Source organism: Chroicocephalus ridibundus, chromosome 9 (assembly GCF_963924245.1).
Source record: "Chroicocephalus ridibundus chromosome 9, bChrRid1.1, whole genome shotgun sequence".
Lineage (NCBI taxonomy): Eukaryota > Metazoa > Chordata > Aves > Charadriiformes > Laridae > Chroicocephalus > Chroicocephalus ridibundus.
Window position 1 is genome coordinate 20651178 of NC_086292.1, and position 15456 is coordinate 20666633.

A 15456-nucleotide genomic window follows, 5' to 3' on the forward strand; every position below is an offset into this window, starting at 1 on the left:
TTACAGCAATAATACAAGTCAGAACATTGACAGAACCATTTAATGTATTTGAGAGTGACAGTGAGTCATCTCTGATCGTTGAGTTTAGCAGCCTGGAGATCCACGAGCCCCCAGGATGGCCTCAGTTCCCCGCATCTGCAGGACAGCTCAGGACAAGGAGAAGCAGCTCAAAGTCACTGTCTTCTTCCTTCCAGAGAGGGCTTCAGGTGGGGTTGATCCCAAAAGACCAAGGCAGTGAGAGGTAGGACCTGTTGTAGGCAGGGGCTTGGAGGGGTGGGATGGCACGTCTGTGATCTGCAGCCTTTGTCCCCTTCTCCTCCTCCCCTTCACCACGCTGGCGTCCGTTAGCCCGTGACAATTGTGTATCAGCTGTGAAATGAATAGTTAAAGGCAGGCTAAAATGCTAATATGGTTTTGCAAAAATCTCTTTAGGATTTTGGTTCAGGAGCAGAGCACATCAGTAACGTGGAAGTTACAGATTAATAGATTCAAAAGTAAAAGGAAAGGTGGATTTGTTCTCAACCTGCAAAGACCTCATTTCTTAAATGAATTCTGTGAGAAAACCCTTAAAAATGTATTTTGTGTTCTCCAGCAGTCACTTAAGATGCAAGCGGAGTCATGGGGGCTTGTATTAAAAATACCGTCAGTGCTGTTGTGGCGTACAGGGCAAGGAGCAATAGAACGACTCCTACCACTGGTGATTAGGAACTGTGCAAATACTGCTGAGCACAGAGTTTGCAAAATTGAACGGTCCAAAGCAGCACAATACTCAGTAATGAGCATTTGCAGGACGTACATACTCGAGAACTTGTTTTGACAGCTGTATGGGCCAAGTATTCAGCTACTGCAAATTGCTCTGAAGCTTTTCTTGATTTATTTTTTTTTTTTCTATTTGACTGGAGCTGGTATGAATCCACAAGTTCCAGACATTTACAGCAACAGAAAGTCTTTTCCATGTTTTAAAGTTTTTGAACCATCTTCCAGAATAAATGTTTTAATTTATTTTGAGCTATGTGAAGGCCCAGTAAGCGTAAATACGATAGCGACGTGAAGTAGTGACTTGTCTCTAATATGGATGGGTTCAAAGCAGTACGAAAAGGGATCGTGGTACCCCCAGAGGCAGATCCCCCACGCCAATCTGCAGTACGCAATGTCCTTACTTAGTTTGAAGAGAGTGGCATTTTCTTCTACTAAAATAAAAATCATTTACTACATCCTAAACACTAGAAGCTAATTTATAGCTCAGTATTGAAACTGTCTTTTCTCTAAGACAGACATTTGTCTTTGCTAGCTTTCCTGTACTGTTATAAGCTAGAGGACTGCAGTATTCATGCACTGGAATGTGAAATGCGAGGGTTTTTTTCTTCGAGCTCTGCTGTGCTTGCTGCCCGGGGTTATTTTTTATGTCATTTACAGCGCTGAACGCCAATGTGAGCATATTATGCAATGTAGTGTAAGAAATAGGTATGAAGGCAATAAACTCCACTGATATTTCTACTTTAACGGAACAGCCTTGTTTGATCCTTTTGCCTTTTGATTTCTGAAAAAAGATCATTCCAAATAGTGTGTTGCAGCTTGGGTGTCCAGGAGTGCACATTGATGGGTGTTGGAGGAGCTGCTGCTGCAGAGTGGTCTCCTGCAGCCGGCGGTGGATGGCAGCCACCCGGGTATGGAGATCACCTGTAGCAACATCTGAATGTCACGCTAAGCTGTGTGGAAACATCCGCTGGTTTGTAGAAAATTCAGAATTAATTTCTTTCCTATGATCTTGTCACTGCGCCCTTCCCGTTGGTGACAACACGTCACTCAGTCACAAACAAGTGCAAGATGAGTTGGCCTGTTTTGAGCAGACCAGTGACCTGCTGGGTCAGAGTCGCTCCTCTGAGTTATTTACAGTTTGGCTTAAGCACAGCACCCCTTGGGTTTTTAACTCTTTTTTTCACTAGTATGCAAACACTTAGTATTGAAATTCCTTTCGTATCAGGCTTTAGTCTAGAGTGCCAGTGCTTTTGTGGTCCAGGTTGTGTGTGCAGCCATGTCAATGCAGTGGATGTCATGCAAACATACTCTAAGCTACACCAGCGGCAGCTTTCTTGGTTTATCTTCCCTCACACAACCCGCTCAGAGAATTGGGTTGGCATTGGTGCTCCTACCTGAGTGGCGGCAGCTTAAACCAGTGGGAGGAACATGACAACCTTGTAATGTTGTTGGTTAAGCAGCCTGTCTGGGTACCACCTCCAGGCTGTGCATACATGGGGTAGGTTGGCTTCTCTGTTTTGGGGAGCCAAGGAGGTCCTGCTTGTCCATCGCCCATCCAGGTCCTGCTCGTTCATCACCCACTCAGGTCTTGCTCATCCATCATCTGCTCGCAGGACAGGGAGAAGAAGAGGGCTGCCAAGACATCTGCCTGCAGAGTCCACTTGGAGAGGGAGGAGCTGGTCGCTTCATGCTTGCTGAGGTCAAGTGGGCTCCAGTTTCTGCTGTGAGCTTCTGTCTGTTCAAGCTGGAATAACTGGGCAGTGAAAGTCCTCCTTGCGCTCTCCCTGATCCACCTGGTCAGTGGTGTTTGCCACGTCGCTGCACATTCGCTGCTTCTTGCAGGTGACCCAGCGCTGATGACCTCTCCCGCCTTGTCTTTCAGATGGTCTAGCAGCTGCCTCAATGAATTGAAAGATGCCCTTTTAGACATGAAATAATAATAATATAACATTTAAAGTCATACTTTATAAAAATTATGGTGATTCTGGTGCAGTTAGGCTGCCAGTACCTAGTGGTTGTGCTGCCCGCTATGTGAAAGTACAAAACGAAGTTGTTGGGTAGTTGAGAACGTGTAGCTGGACTCCACAAGCATGATCATTACGGTGAACAGTAACAGGAAGACAGGTAGTTTAATCTTCTGCTCATTTGGCTCTGTGCTGATTAAATTGTTTAACAGTGAAAAGCAAAACCCCCCTGTGTCTGTGCAGCAAGTGCATTGTAGCTACAGCGTGTAACGGTGATAGCATAATTGCACATGGATTTGTGTAATGTACAGAGGGATTTCGATAAGTGTCGAGAGGGGAAAAAATATTTCCAAGTACAGTTGCTATACCCGTGTCAAGTGAAGGCTTCTGGAATGTGGTCCTTTTATTTCAGGAAGCATCGGGAGCGGGGAGCATGCAGTCTTATGAGTATTGTTGCACATCATTCCTAATCGATATGCTGTTCAAGTGGATATAATGACTTAAGACTTTATGAGCCAGATGAGGCGGGGGGGAAGCTGGCTAATTGTCACATTATTTGAGGTGCGTTATTCGGTCATGATGTTGGCAGCCTGGATGTCAGAGCTTTCCCCTGGCTGGCCGGGGAAAGCTGTTCCAGCAGTGGCTTCTGCAGTAGGTGATAGACTGGTAAATAGAAATGACGGTGTAGGCAGAGGTTTCTCTTGGTCATATGAGTGACTCCATTGAGGCTACGGTTGAATAGTATTTTTCAGGGTGAATAACTTGCTGGGAATTTTTTGGGGTTTGCATCCACTTGTGGATGGAGGTGAATTTAACTAAGAAAAGAATATGAGAAAATGTTGCAGCCTTTCTTTTGACTGTTTTAAAAATATGTTTTTAATGTTTTTTAATAATATTTTGAAATATTTTGTGTACACGTGTTTTTGTGTGCAGAGACCCATTTTGTATAAGCTTAGTTTTCAACCTATTGAAAGTAACTTCTGACCTTAAAATGAAGAAGAATGTTAATTTTAGGTTAAATTAGATTTTTTTTTTCTTTTCTGAAACGATGTTTCGGCTGTTCATCCAGCAGCTGCTGGACCAGAGCATCGTATGGGGCTCCGCCGCTTCCCGGGGCTGTGGGAACAGGGTGCACACCTTTTGCTCCTGCTGATTAGTTTTTTTCTGTGCTTTGCTTTGAAAGATTTCCTCTGAGGCCGTGTCTCAGAACGGCTCTTTCTGTAATGGGTTTGAATCTTAAAACACTCCATTTCTTGCCTCCTTCCTTCTGTTAATCCACAGTGAAATAGGCACATAACTGGGAGGTGTCACCTGTCCTTTCATGAATGGTGCTTCTGTTCTTGTCCCCTTCTTCCGAGTGAAATGCCCAAGAGCTGCAGTGGTAGAGAGTCTCTGAAACAAGAGTCTTAGTCTGTTGTGCTGCTGCCCATCTCCTGTCCCTCAACAGGTACGGCTGATCCTTCATCACATTTCCAGGAAGGATGCAGTCTTTCATTTGATGATTTTGTTGCCTGTCACAGGCTTCTATTCCTTGCTCTGCACTTCCAGGATGATTCTGATTTCTTTTAGTTCTTTGTGGTTTTGTTTTTCTTTTCTGCCCACCGCCAGGGAAATTTATGTCTCCTTTTGTAGCCCTTCTGTTGTCACTAGAAGCTCTATAAATAGGAATAAAAAGCTACAGGCATTCCTGCTTCTCTTGACATCCCATGTCATTTGAAACTATTCTCCTAGCTCCAAATAGGGCTAGATTAATAATTAAATTGTTATTAAAAGTTATGTTGCACAAGAGCATTCTAATATTTCATAACTAGTGAGCTGTAGCTCTCCAAAGCTCTCTTAAAAACTGTTAGCTTCCCACTCATCCCCGGACCTTGCTAGCAGTTCTCTTGCTGCTTCCTCCTCTGCTTGCCTGTTTTTCACCACACTGCAAGGATATTCTCTTAGAAACAGAGGCATTCCTCACTCTTTCTCCCAAACTTCCTCCATGGAGGGAAACATACCTGTAGGGTGCTGCCCCTGGGGAGGAATAACCCCCTGCACCAGGACAGGTTGAGGGTGACCTGCTGGAGAGCAGCTCGGTGGAAAGAGACCTGGGAGTCCTGGGGGACAACAGGGTGACCATAAGCCAGCAATGTGCCCTTGTGGCCAAGAAGGCCAATGGCATCCTGGGGGGCATCAAGAAGAGTGTGGCCAGCAGGTGGAGGGAGGTCATCCTCCCCCTCTGCTCTGCCCTGGGGAGACAGCACCTGGAGTGCTGTGTCCAGTGCTGGGCTCCCCGATTCCAGAAGGACAGGGAACTGCTGGAGAGGGGACAGCAAAGGGCTACCAAGATGCTGAGGGGACTGGAACACCTCTCTCATGGAGAAAGGCTGAGGGATTTGGGTCTCTTCAGTCTGGAAAAAAGACGACTGAGGGGGGATCTTATCAACGCTTATAAATACTGAAAGGGTGGGTGTCAGGAGGATGGGGCCAGGCTCTTTTCAGTGTGGCCCAGCGACAGGACTAGGGGCAACAGGCACAAACTTGACCATGGGAAGTTCCACCTCAACATGAGGAGGAACTTCTTTCCTGTGAGGGTGGCAGAGCCCTGGCACAGGCTGCCCAGAGAGGTGGTGGAGTCTCCGTCTCTGGAGACATTCCAAACCCGCCTGGAGGCGTTCCTGTGCCACCTGCTGTGGGTGACCCTGCTCTGGCAGGGGGTTGGACTAGATGATCTCCAGAGGTCCCTTCCAACCCTATGATTCTATGATTCACTGCTGTGTGACTACGAGATATTCTCTGTGTGGAGCTGGTCAGAGTGGATTTGGGGTTAGGGTGGGGGTGAGTGAGGGGTGGGAGCTCTCGTTTTCATCCGGGGCTGCCTCCCATCTCCTCCCCTCATCCCCAAGGCTCCCTTACCTGCGTCTTTGCAGCAGAAAGAGGAATGGTTGATCCACAAGCTGTGTGCTGATGCGGTAGAATCATAGACTCGTCTAGGTTGGAAGGGACCATCGAGTCCAAACATCAACCTAACACTGCCAAAACCACCACTAACCCATGTCCCTCAGCACCACATTGGGTGGCAGCCAGAATTTGATCTGAAGATGCAACGTCTTTTGGTGGCTGTGCAATATGGATGGGATATCTTCTGAAGCTGGCCAAGCAGCTCCTGCCATTTCCATATCCTCCCTTGAGCCAACCCCGACTTCTCCATGAAGTGTCCCCGGTAACACTCTGGTGTGCTCACAGCTCTGCCGTAGGCTGGTCCGTATGGCTGTTGCTCTTGATACGCGCACGCCAGAAAAATGAATAGTACACTGTAAATTACTATCTCGTCTGCTGTGGAGCATGAAGCAACCCACCTGTTTGGAAAGCAGCCAGCTCGCGTTTATTTTAGCAGATGGGAAAAGCAGAAAGCCACTCGGAGAAGGCAGGGAAGCAATATTTATCCATTCAGTGGCAAGCACGGTGACGTGGTGAACTGAGCTGCCGAGTTAGATATGAGTGGGCACGCGTCTTGGATAGCAAAACCACAGATCCTGGTGGCTGGGAAGGGAAAGGCAGCAGGTCTGCACCATGGCGAGTAAATTAGAATAATAGAATCATAGAATGGTTGAGGTTGGAAGGGACCTTAAAGATCATCCAGCCCCACCCCCTGCCCTGGGCAGGGACACCTCCCACCAGACCAGGGTGCTCAAAGCCCTGTATAACCTGGCCTTGATTGTGGATGTTACTTATCCCTGGATGAGCAGGAACGTGGATCTTTATCACAGCTCGGATGTGGGAGGCTGATGGCACTGCCTTGCAGCATCTGGAGAGGAAACTGCTGCCCATCGGAACCACCCTCTTGCGTGTGGGCACAGTAAAATCACGGTTATAGGCAGCTGCATCACTGAATAGTGGCCAGATTAGAGTTAATCAAAGGCTGTTTGGTAGTAGGTGCTTAGAACAGCTGGGAAATAAGGAGAAACGTTAGTGCCCTTTCCATAGGGAAAAAGAGGAGATGCGCTCTTAGCAGAATTTATTGGCAAATTTTTGATGTTGGATGTCATTGTCTTTATTATGCACACGGATCTAAATGCAGCCTTATCTTGGCTAGTCTTTTTAGAGGATAACAGCCTATTACTGCTAGCAGTTAATCCAATTACTCTTTTAGGTCAAGGGGGAGTGTTCTGTGCAAATATTTTTGGCGGATCTGAGAAAATTATTCTGTGTGGTTGACCCAAAGAGAACATATTTCAGAATTTTTCAGCAGATAAAAAAGTTTAGAAATTCTTACACGTATTGAAAGAGACGTGTTCAAAAGGGCTGCAGGCTTTCAATTTTGACTGCAAGACAATAGTTGCTTATTTTAATTTGTGAAATATTAAAGATATTTCACAATGGAAAGTAGTTTCAAATCGGAAAATAAACCGACTATCTGAAGTCATCAGTGAAATTCTTTGATGTGGGAGTGAAGGCAGGGTTGTGCAGACCTTAAGAATTAATTAAGAATTAAATGTTCTGCCTAAAGCAGGTTTTAACCGCATCATTTGGGCTCACTTTTGTTCCTGGTTCTTTAATAAGGACTTTATGGAGTGTATAGGAAGGGACTGTGCGGTAACTACTGATGGTCCACCTAAAGCAGGGAGGAGCTCAGGGAGAAATCCACCTGTGGATCCACCTGGGAGCTGAGGAGCTCTTGGGGAGAAATCCACTGTGGATGAGATGGAACGGATTTAAATGGAGTTTGTTCCTACTTTCTTGGAGGGGGGAAGGTGGCGCACTTGATGAGCTAGATGGGACGTTCTGCTTTGCACGCGCTCAACCAAGCCCTGGGAGTAGGACTGTGGCACTCCATCTCCTCCCGCAGCCTCTGGCAGAGGGCATGTCTGTTCTCCGCTTTGTTTCCATCTAGGAATCAGGCCCCCAGGTCGGACTAGGGTTTGGCAGAAATCGTTGGGGACGCTTACGCTGCAGCCTCTGCTGCAGCAGTTCGGGGCTGTTTGGATGAGATGCGCGTTAGCGTGGTTGGCCGTGGCTGCTGCTGGGGTAACAAAAACTGATACAACAAATAAAACCAATAATTGATGCGGGATGAGGAACCTGCCCCAGGGGCTGGGGAAATGCAGAGGTCCAGGCTGCTCCTGCCTATAGAAGTGTTGGAGAATCTCTGCTTTACCTGGCAATCACAGCAGGAGCTGGGCTGTTGGCTTTACCATAAGGATTGTTACTTGGACATCCATCGACAGTGGATTTTAAATATTCCTGTGACATTTGTGCCATAAATAGAAGTTTAACCTCCCTTTCCCACCAGACACAGAAAAGAGCTCTTAGATCACTGTTGAATCCCCAAAGCCTCAACTCCTAATAACCAATTGCAATCTAATTTAGATCAGCAGTTTGAAAAATCATTAGCTGAAGTAGTAACAGCCCTCTATTGGATAAGGAATTTGCTTTCCCAAGACTGTAAGTGTCTGAGCTCTTAGAGACGACTATTGCCCATCTCAAAATTTATGCTCTGTTCACGCATGCCATAAAACTGTCCTTTTAATATCAGTTCAAAAATAAGCACAGAGAAGTAGTTGCTGTAGAGGAAATTTATAGTATTGGTTTGAGAACAAAAGACCAGGCGCTGCTTCCCAGTAAGAGCCGGTTGTGCCGCCGTGGCGCTGGCAGCCTGTCGTCCATCATGGCCTCCCGCCAGCTGTAACGAGAGTTTGCATTTCCAGCGGAGTCTTAATTTTGAAATACCATCTAAAGAAACTCTCAAGGTAAAAGTTACATCTTCCACAAGGTATTTTTGCCGTCTTGGTTTGTTGTTTTTTTTTTTTTTAAACTTTGAACGAGGTGGTGCGTTTCCAGTGCAATGCCCAGGTTTGGTGGTGTGCTGGGGAGAAAGGAGCAGGGCAAAAGGAGACACTCCAGAAATGAATTGTCGTGAGTAAAATTCAGAGAATACGGCTGCTTGTATCGCCTGTGACATCTGTCTTCATTGGGAAAATTGCAAGTCAGAGTCAACAAACTTTAAAGTTGGGAGGTAAGGTTTCTGGGGGAGTCAGAAGTGCCGGGGCTGTTGGGTAAGAAAACTTTGTCGGGATTTTGGCAAAGCTGGGTGGGGAAATGGTATGGATAGACCGTGTTGCCATTAAGAGGACTTGAGTGTATCGCAACCCTAGAATAGAATTTTGTTTTATTTTTTTAATTAGCTTGTAAGTATTTTGGGGCCCTGACTTGATTGTGGTTGTTCAGGTGGCCGACAAAACCCACCCCTTCAACGGGAATAAATTCGGGAGAAAACAAAGCAGTAATGAAAAGAAGCAAAGGGAGTTGTTGTTGTGTGTGTACATGAGAGCTTTTCAGCAGCTGCTTCAGTGGGGGAAATGTTATTACAGAAAAAATACCCCTCTTTCTTACCCATTCCCTGTCCTGCAGCCACTCACTTGAAGCAAGTTATTTCGGAGGGTTTTTTTGGTTTTTTTTAGTTTTGTCCCTGTGAGGAGCTGAAAGCGACCACAGTATCCTAATATTTTCTCTAAAAGGGAAAAAAAACATTTCCTGCATAACCGTAAACAGCCTCAGGGGCCTGGGTCCCCTCACTCGTGATCTTTCTTTCCTTTTCGTGGGTGGAGGAGGCGGAGGATGCGGGAGGGGCTCGGTGGGAGCATCCTTGCTTCGTTTGGCAGCACAGCCTGGCCAGCTGCAGCGGTGGGGTATGTGCTGCTGCCTTGATTTTTCAAAAAAAAAAAAAAAAAAAAAAAGAGTCATACTGGGGGAATGTTTTTCCTTTACAACTTGCTCCCTTGTGCCAAAGAGGGGGATTTTCTTCACTTTGCGGATGCAATGACTGAAGAGGCACTCCAGTGCTCTTCATGGCTTGAAGATCTAGTGTAGAGCTATGACTTTAGTCCTTCTGAAATGCCAGAAAAAGTAATTTATTGCAAGGATAAGTATCCTGGGGTTCACAGCATGTAAAACTAACCAGACTAAGAAAAGTAAAGGAACTGAAGGAGGAGGGAGAAAGCTCATGTTGCAGGTAATGACCTGAAAAGGTCATTCAAGGAGGGAAAGGATCCGTAGAAGCATAAAATGTTTGTGTTAAATTGTGTCGTACCTACAAGAACAACAGTCTAACAGGAACGTGGGGATTTTTTTAGCCTGGATATCATTGTGTATTTAACCTATGGTTGTTACAGCCTTTAGCTCGCAGAGCTGAACCCTCTCCATCTAAAATGAGGGAAGGGGGAATCACAGAATCAAGGATGCTTCCTTCCAGCTTTATTAAACTCTGAATTATACCAAAGATTATTCAGTTGGAACCTGAGCCAAGGCCTATGGACAGGGTTGATGTTATGGTTTCTGGCAATTCTAGATGGGACTGAAATGCAGTTGGACATAAAAGAAAGACACAAACCAGCAGAGTGTTTAGCTGGTGCGTTTATAGAAAGTAAACATGTTTGGATTTATCTTGAAAAACATCCTGATGCCTTCAGTCATCCTAAAGATCACTTTCCTCTGTCTCAGTAAGGCTTATAGGAAAAAAGATTATTTTTAATTTTTTTTTCCTACTGGCTTGTCAGTAAGTTTTTATTACTGTCATTATTTTATTTTTAAAAAAAAACCTAAGGGATATGCTACAGGCTGTTATTTAGGAAGTTGAATGTTTTGACGTAGGAAACAACAGTTACTGCAGCTATTTTATGCTAACTGCTGAGCAAATTCCTCTCATGTAGACACAGTTGCTGTGTTTTCTGTCTCTCCATTGAATTATGAGGGGAGGATGAAGGGAAGAAAAAACATGTTGTTTTGGTTTGGTTTTTTTAAAGCTATGAAGTATTTAATTATCATCTTCTAGCTGAGGATATACAAGTTACTTACTAGTATCTTAATCACTTGTGGCCATGATTTATGAAGTCTTGCCCCTGTTTTACTCACGGGGAGATGGAAATGGAGACCAACGAGGCGTTTTACCCATGAGGATGGGGAGTACCATTAGGGTGAGTGGCTGCTGAAGTATAACGACGGAGGCATTGCTGAATATCAGAGGCTGGCAGGATGACTCCGCATCTGCCTTCAGGAAGGTGGCCAAGGAAATATAGATGTGCCTCGATGAAGGGTTCTTCAGCTGCTCTTGAGAACAGCATCCGTGTGATGGAGCGAAGCTGGGCGTCTGTCGGGCTTTTCATGGGTCTTCTCCTGCCCTTGTTGATCCTGGTGCTGGCTTGCGATTGCTACCCAAATTAGCTGGTTTAAAGCTCACTCGTGTACCTGTGCATTACGCAGAGGGGTGTAAGCATATCTTAGGTCCTGCAATTAGCAGAGTCTGTAGTGGTGGGAACAGTTGAGTAAAAGCAATGTCCTCTGCTCCACATAGTATAGTATGTAAATACTACTTTGAATTTTTGTTAATCACCTAAAATTTACCGTTTCTCTCCTACTCTGGTGTATGTGTGTTTCTTTCATATTTGTTTTTTTTTTTATCCCATTAGCAAAATCCTAACAGATTCCTAGTGATATTTCTCCTTTTCCAAAGTGCTTGTTCACAGTTGTTTAACAATGATCCTTTCATGGTTGTGCACTGATTATTTTTAGTCATCAAAAACGGACATCATCAGGTTTTTTAAAGCTTTTTACATTAGATTCTGTGTCGTTGAAACCTCCCTGTGGATTGGTTCTTGGGACCCATAATTGAGGTCCCGTAGCTGTGATTTCAGTGGCTCCACGAGGGTGTCTGGCTGTCGTCATTGCAGGGGAAAGGAGGCATGGGGGCCAGGGAGTGTTCCTAGTTTTGTAATAAATTCTCTGCCTGACTTGAGGCCATTTATCAAGTTAAGAAAAGGTTTTAGCCGTTTCCTTCAAAACACTGACATCAATTAAGTTATCCATACATCATTCCAGCATTAAGGCTTTATTAGAGCTGCGGTTGCTGGGGTTTGCTCCAGATGTCAGTACTATGATGGTCCTCAAAACTAAGGCTCGTTTACCCCTGCTGTCCCAGATTCTAGTGACCTCATGTTCTTTTGTTGATCTCAGTGTGTTCTAGACTTATTGAAGGTGTGGTTCTCTTTGTGGCTTATTCATATTTAAATAAATAGTGGTGATATGAGCATATAGGTGACTGATAAAGGACCACTTATATCTCCTCTACCTGCCTTAGTGAGCTTGCCCCAGGTAGAGGTGGACCTACCTAATGATATCAAGCAACTATTTGCCAAACATTGGGTGAATGGAATCAGTCGGTGGAGTTGGTTTGCAGATGCTGCAAGAGCCCTCTGAGCTTACAGAAGCTGAGAAATCATAGCCCAGTGCCAAACAGCTCTCGTGGCTAGAAGAACCGGTCCTTACTCCATACCTCTGGGTAATCTCCAGTCCTCCTCCTCACCTGCAGACCCTGTTTAGCAGCCTGATTTCTGCTTTTTGGTTTTTGTTTTTTTTTCACTAAAGTATGAGTCCAACATCCCACAGCGTTGAGCTTTGTGGGTCATTCTCTGAGGTCCCCACAGCTGAATGGGACTTCTCAGCGAGGGCTCTGTCTCTCAGAGGGTTGGTCAGGCCAGGGATGTGCCTTTTGCCCAAAGCTGGGGTTTTGCCAGCATGACACGCTCTGCTGCGCATCAGCCAGAGCTGCGCCTTTCACTCCTCTGCTGGCTATTCATGTGTCACGGCGCCTGTTATCCTTCCTCCCTCTAAATGTCAGAAGGACGCGCCGTAGGGCTCCCGCACCATTGACGTTGGTGGCACAGCTTGGTGGTGGCTTTACGCAGATGCTTGCAACGGTTTTTGGAGGAGTTGACCCAGCAGGGCTTGTTGGTCTGCGGCTTATCTTGGGTGTTGACTCATAATAATTACTCCCAGGAATTGCCCTTCATTCTCAGGGCTGTCGGTATGTTTTGTGAACACACACATAGCCTTCCAGCAAGACAAAGTAAAACTAATATTGTTAAGGGAGAAACTGTCTGTCAACCCAGACCTTGTGCTCCATTGACCCACTGCTCTTTTTTTTTTTAGACGACTTGTGCTTTTCTATTAGCTCCTGCATCCCTTTTAATGACGCTTTATATGGATTATTAGCGTGTGTCACTGATGCTGCGTGTAGTCTAATGAAGCAACAACAGCCAAGGTGCAAAGTGTCTCCTGCGGATTAATGAGGTCTTGAAAGAGTGTGGCTGCCCACTGGGAAACGAAAGGCTATCAAATTGAGTCACTTACTTAGCACCTAGATGTGACTCTTCCTAGTGCTGTTCGTGATGGGAGAGGAAAAAGTCCGGTGCATGAAAATGCAAGAGGGTCATATTTGCTTGAGGGGATCCATATTTAAATCTGACAGTTTTTTGAAATGATTATAGATGTACAGATATTTAGGAAGCGGTTAAATTGTTTGAATTAACAGCCGACACTTCTAGACCCGTATAAACTTACATAGCGCTAGTGCGTCTGCAGTTTTAGACTAGCCTATCAAGCGTTACTTTCCTGATTGTCGGAATTTTACTTTCCCGATCTTTGGAATTTGTTATATATATCTATGTTTTTATTTTTATTTTTTTTTCTACAGAGTTGGAGAATCTCAGCCTGGTTTTGGCTGTGGTTTTATATCTCTGCATCACACTAGAAATATCTAGCAGTGGTTAGAGACTGTGTTTTGAAAAAGCGTTTAATTTTTGTTCTTGAGAGATGATCTCTGCCTTCAAGCTGTAAGCTGAGGAATCTCACTATTTCCGTTATTAAGGCTCCGTTTCTTAGATAGTGGAAAAGTGTTTCAATTCTTTCTGGTAATGTAATAGTTTGAGGTAGCTGGAGCTTTCTGTGTGCTGTATATTTTATCTTTTTACCGTTTAATAGTCTGACCCCATTCAGAAAACATTTCAGGCTGCGTATCATTTATATTATTAATGGCAGTATTGACTTATAAGATCAACTTTAAAAAATGACTTGCTGTTTTACGAGAAAACCGTCGAAAGGATTAATGTGCTTTCTCTTTGTACATCTACTCTTCTACCCGTTGAAAATTACGGCCAAGTCAAATGTCATTGGATTATCAGCCTTGCTCTAAGGAACTGTGTGCAATTACATATCCGGATAAAGGCGTGTTCTTTTTACTTTGGGGAATAGATACACTGATGTTGCGTTACCTGCAGATGTGGAATGATTACTCCCTGGTGTTAACGGAGAGATTGCCTGTGGCTAGGCAATAACAGCATGCTGTGTTTGCCTTTTTTTTCTTAGTCTGCATGCAGAGTAGATATAGGTGCTATAGGAGAATAAAGCAAAGACATAGGAGAGAGCCTTGTTGCTTTTTGGAGCAGGGTGTTATTCTACTGTTTATTAAAGCTGCATGAAACAATATAAAGTGTTGATGTTTATGAGAAGCGTTGTTTATAGAAGTAAATATTTCCCCCACCCTTCTACCACCATGACTAAGATACTTTACACTTTAAATTTGATTTTCTTTCCTATAAACCTTTCTTCCCCTCCTTTCTTTCCCCCACCCTGACATGATGTAGTTGATTTAATTCTCTAGATTGCTTTCCTCAAGCTCTAACTTGAGTTCATTTTGTTATGTGGTGACCACAGTTATGGATGACGCTCCCCCTGGCACACAGGAGTACATTATGTTACGGCAAGATTCGATCCAATCTGCGGAATTAAAGAAAAAAGAGTCCCCTTTTCGTGCTAAGTGTCACGAAATCTTCTGCTGCCCACTGAAGCAAGTGCACCTCAAAGAGAACACAGAGCCAGAAGGTTTGTGGCACTATGGATCCATGTTCTGTTTGTTTCTCTTATTTTATTTTTTTTTTCCATGTATGTCCCTAGAGTGTGCTGTGTGTTTCCCAGCCTGTGTCAGTGCAGGCAGCGCGATGCACTCCGTGTCCCCCTTTGCTTGCCTGTTAGTGTCTGATTCAGCTATCACGGGACACAGCAATACAAGCCATGTACGGTATCATTCTAGACAAGAAGTAAAGTGACGCTGCTTTTTCTCAAATAAAGTCTGTTTGTTTCAGCTCTCATCATTACACACTGCCCTTTTTTTGGCTGCCAAAAGTCGCTTGCTACGTAAACGGCATCAATTCCTAGTCGATTCTTTCCAATAACATTCCCGAAGCTGCACTCTGCTGCAAATATGGCACTTAGACTCGGATTCGGCTTGTCCCCAAACACCTTTCACTCCATAAGGCTTCTGCATAGCGCTAGAGAATGCTCATGACAGCTGTCCTTCGGTTGAAGCAGGGTGAAGTTTGTCTGTAATGCACGCCCGGTTGCATTTTGGAAAATGAAATGCATGCAGAGCAGAAAAATACAAGTAGAATGTTTTCCTTTTCAGATAAAGCAAAGGTATGGTCTGTTCTAATGCTGTGTTTACTAATATGTAATTATTAATTGAGGTATCTATATCTTAACTTGTTTGTCTAGTGTAAGTAAGATTAAGGTATTATAAATTATATTTTTTTACTATTTTCTCTTATTGTTCCGTATGTGTTTTGCGTTACTGCCTCATATTCCACATGGTAAGCCTTCTACTTTTTTGCATAAGCTCCAGTATCTGCCAAGACAAATAATGCTTATTGCTGGTAGATGTATTTTAAGATGAAATATTCAGGGCTGGATTCTGCCACAATTGAGTCTGCGGGAATGGCAAAGTGAGCAGGTTGGAGTCCTTCCTCACAAATCACTTCTATTATTCCCTGTGTAATGATGGGCATCAGTTGCTGAGCTGTCACTATTAGCCCAAAATATTCACTCAATTGCTTTCTCCTCTTACATACCCTAAATTTTGCAT

General features: G+C 44.5%; 1 protein-coding gene across 3 annotated transcripts in view; it reads left to right on the top strand.

Moving 5' to 3' along the window:
- The window catches only part of FGF13 (fibroblast growth factor 13), a 273215-nt gene that overhangs the window by 129430 nt on the left and 128329 nt on the right, over positions 1-15456 (top strand). For 2 of the 3 annotated variants that reach the window (XM_063346491.1, XM_063346492.1), the window contains exon 2: positions 14253-14420. The exons of the other annotated variant lie outside the window; for it this stretch is intronic. In XM_063346491.1, coding sequence (XP_063202561.1) covers positions 14253-14420 — 168 coding nt within the window. The remainder of the gene's footprint in view (positions 1-14252; positions 14421-15456) is intronic. 3 annotated transcript variants of the gene reach the window in all.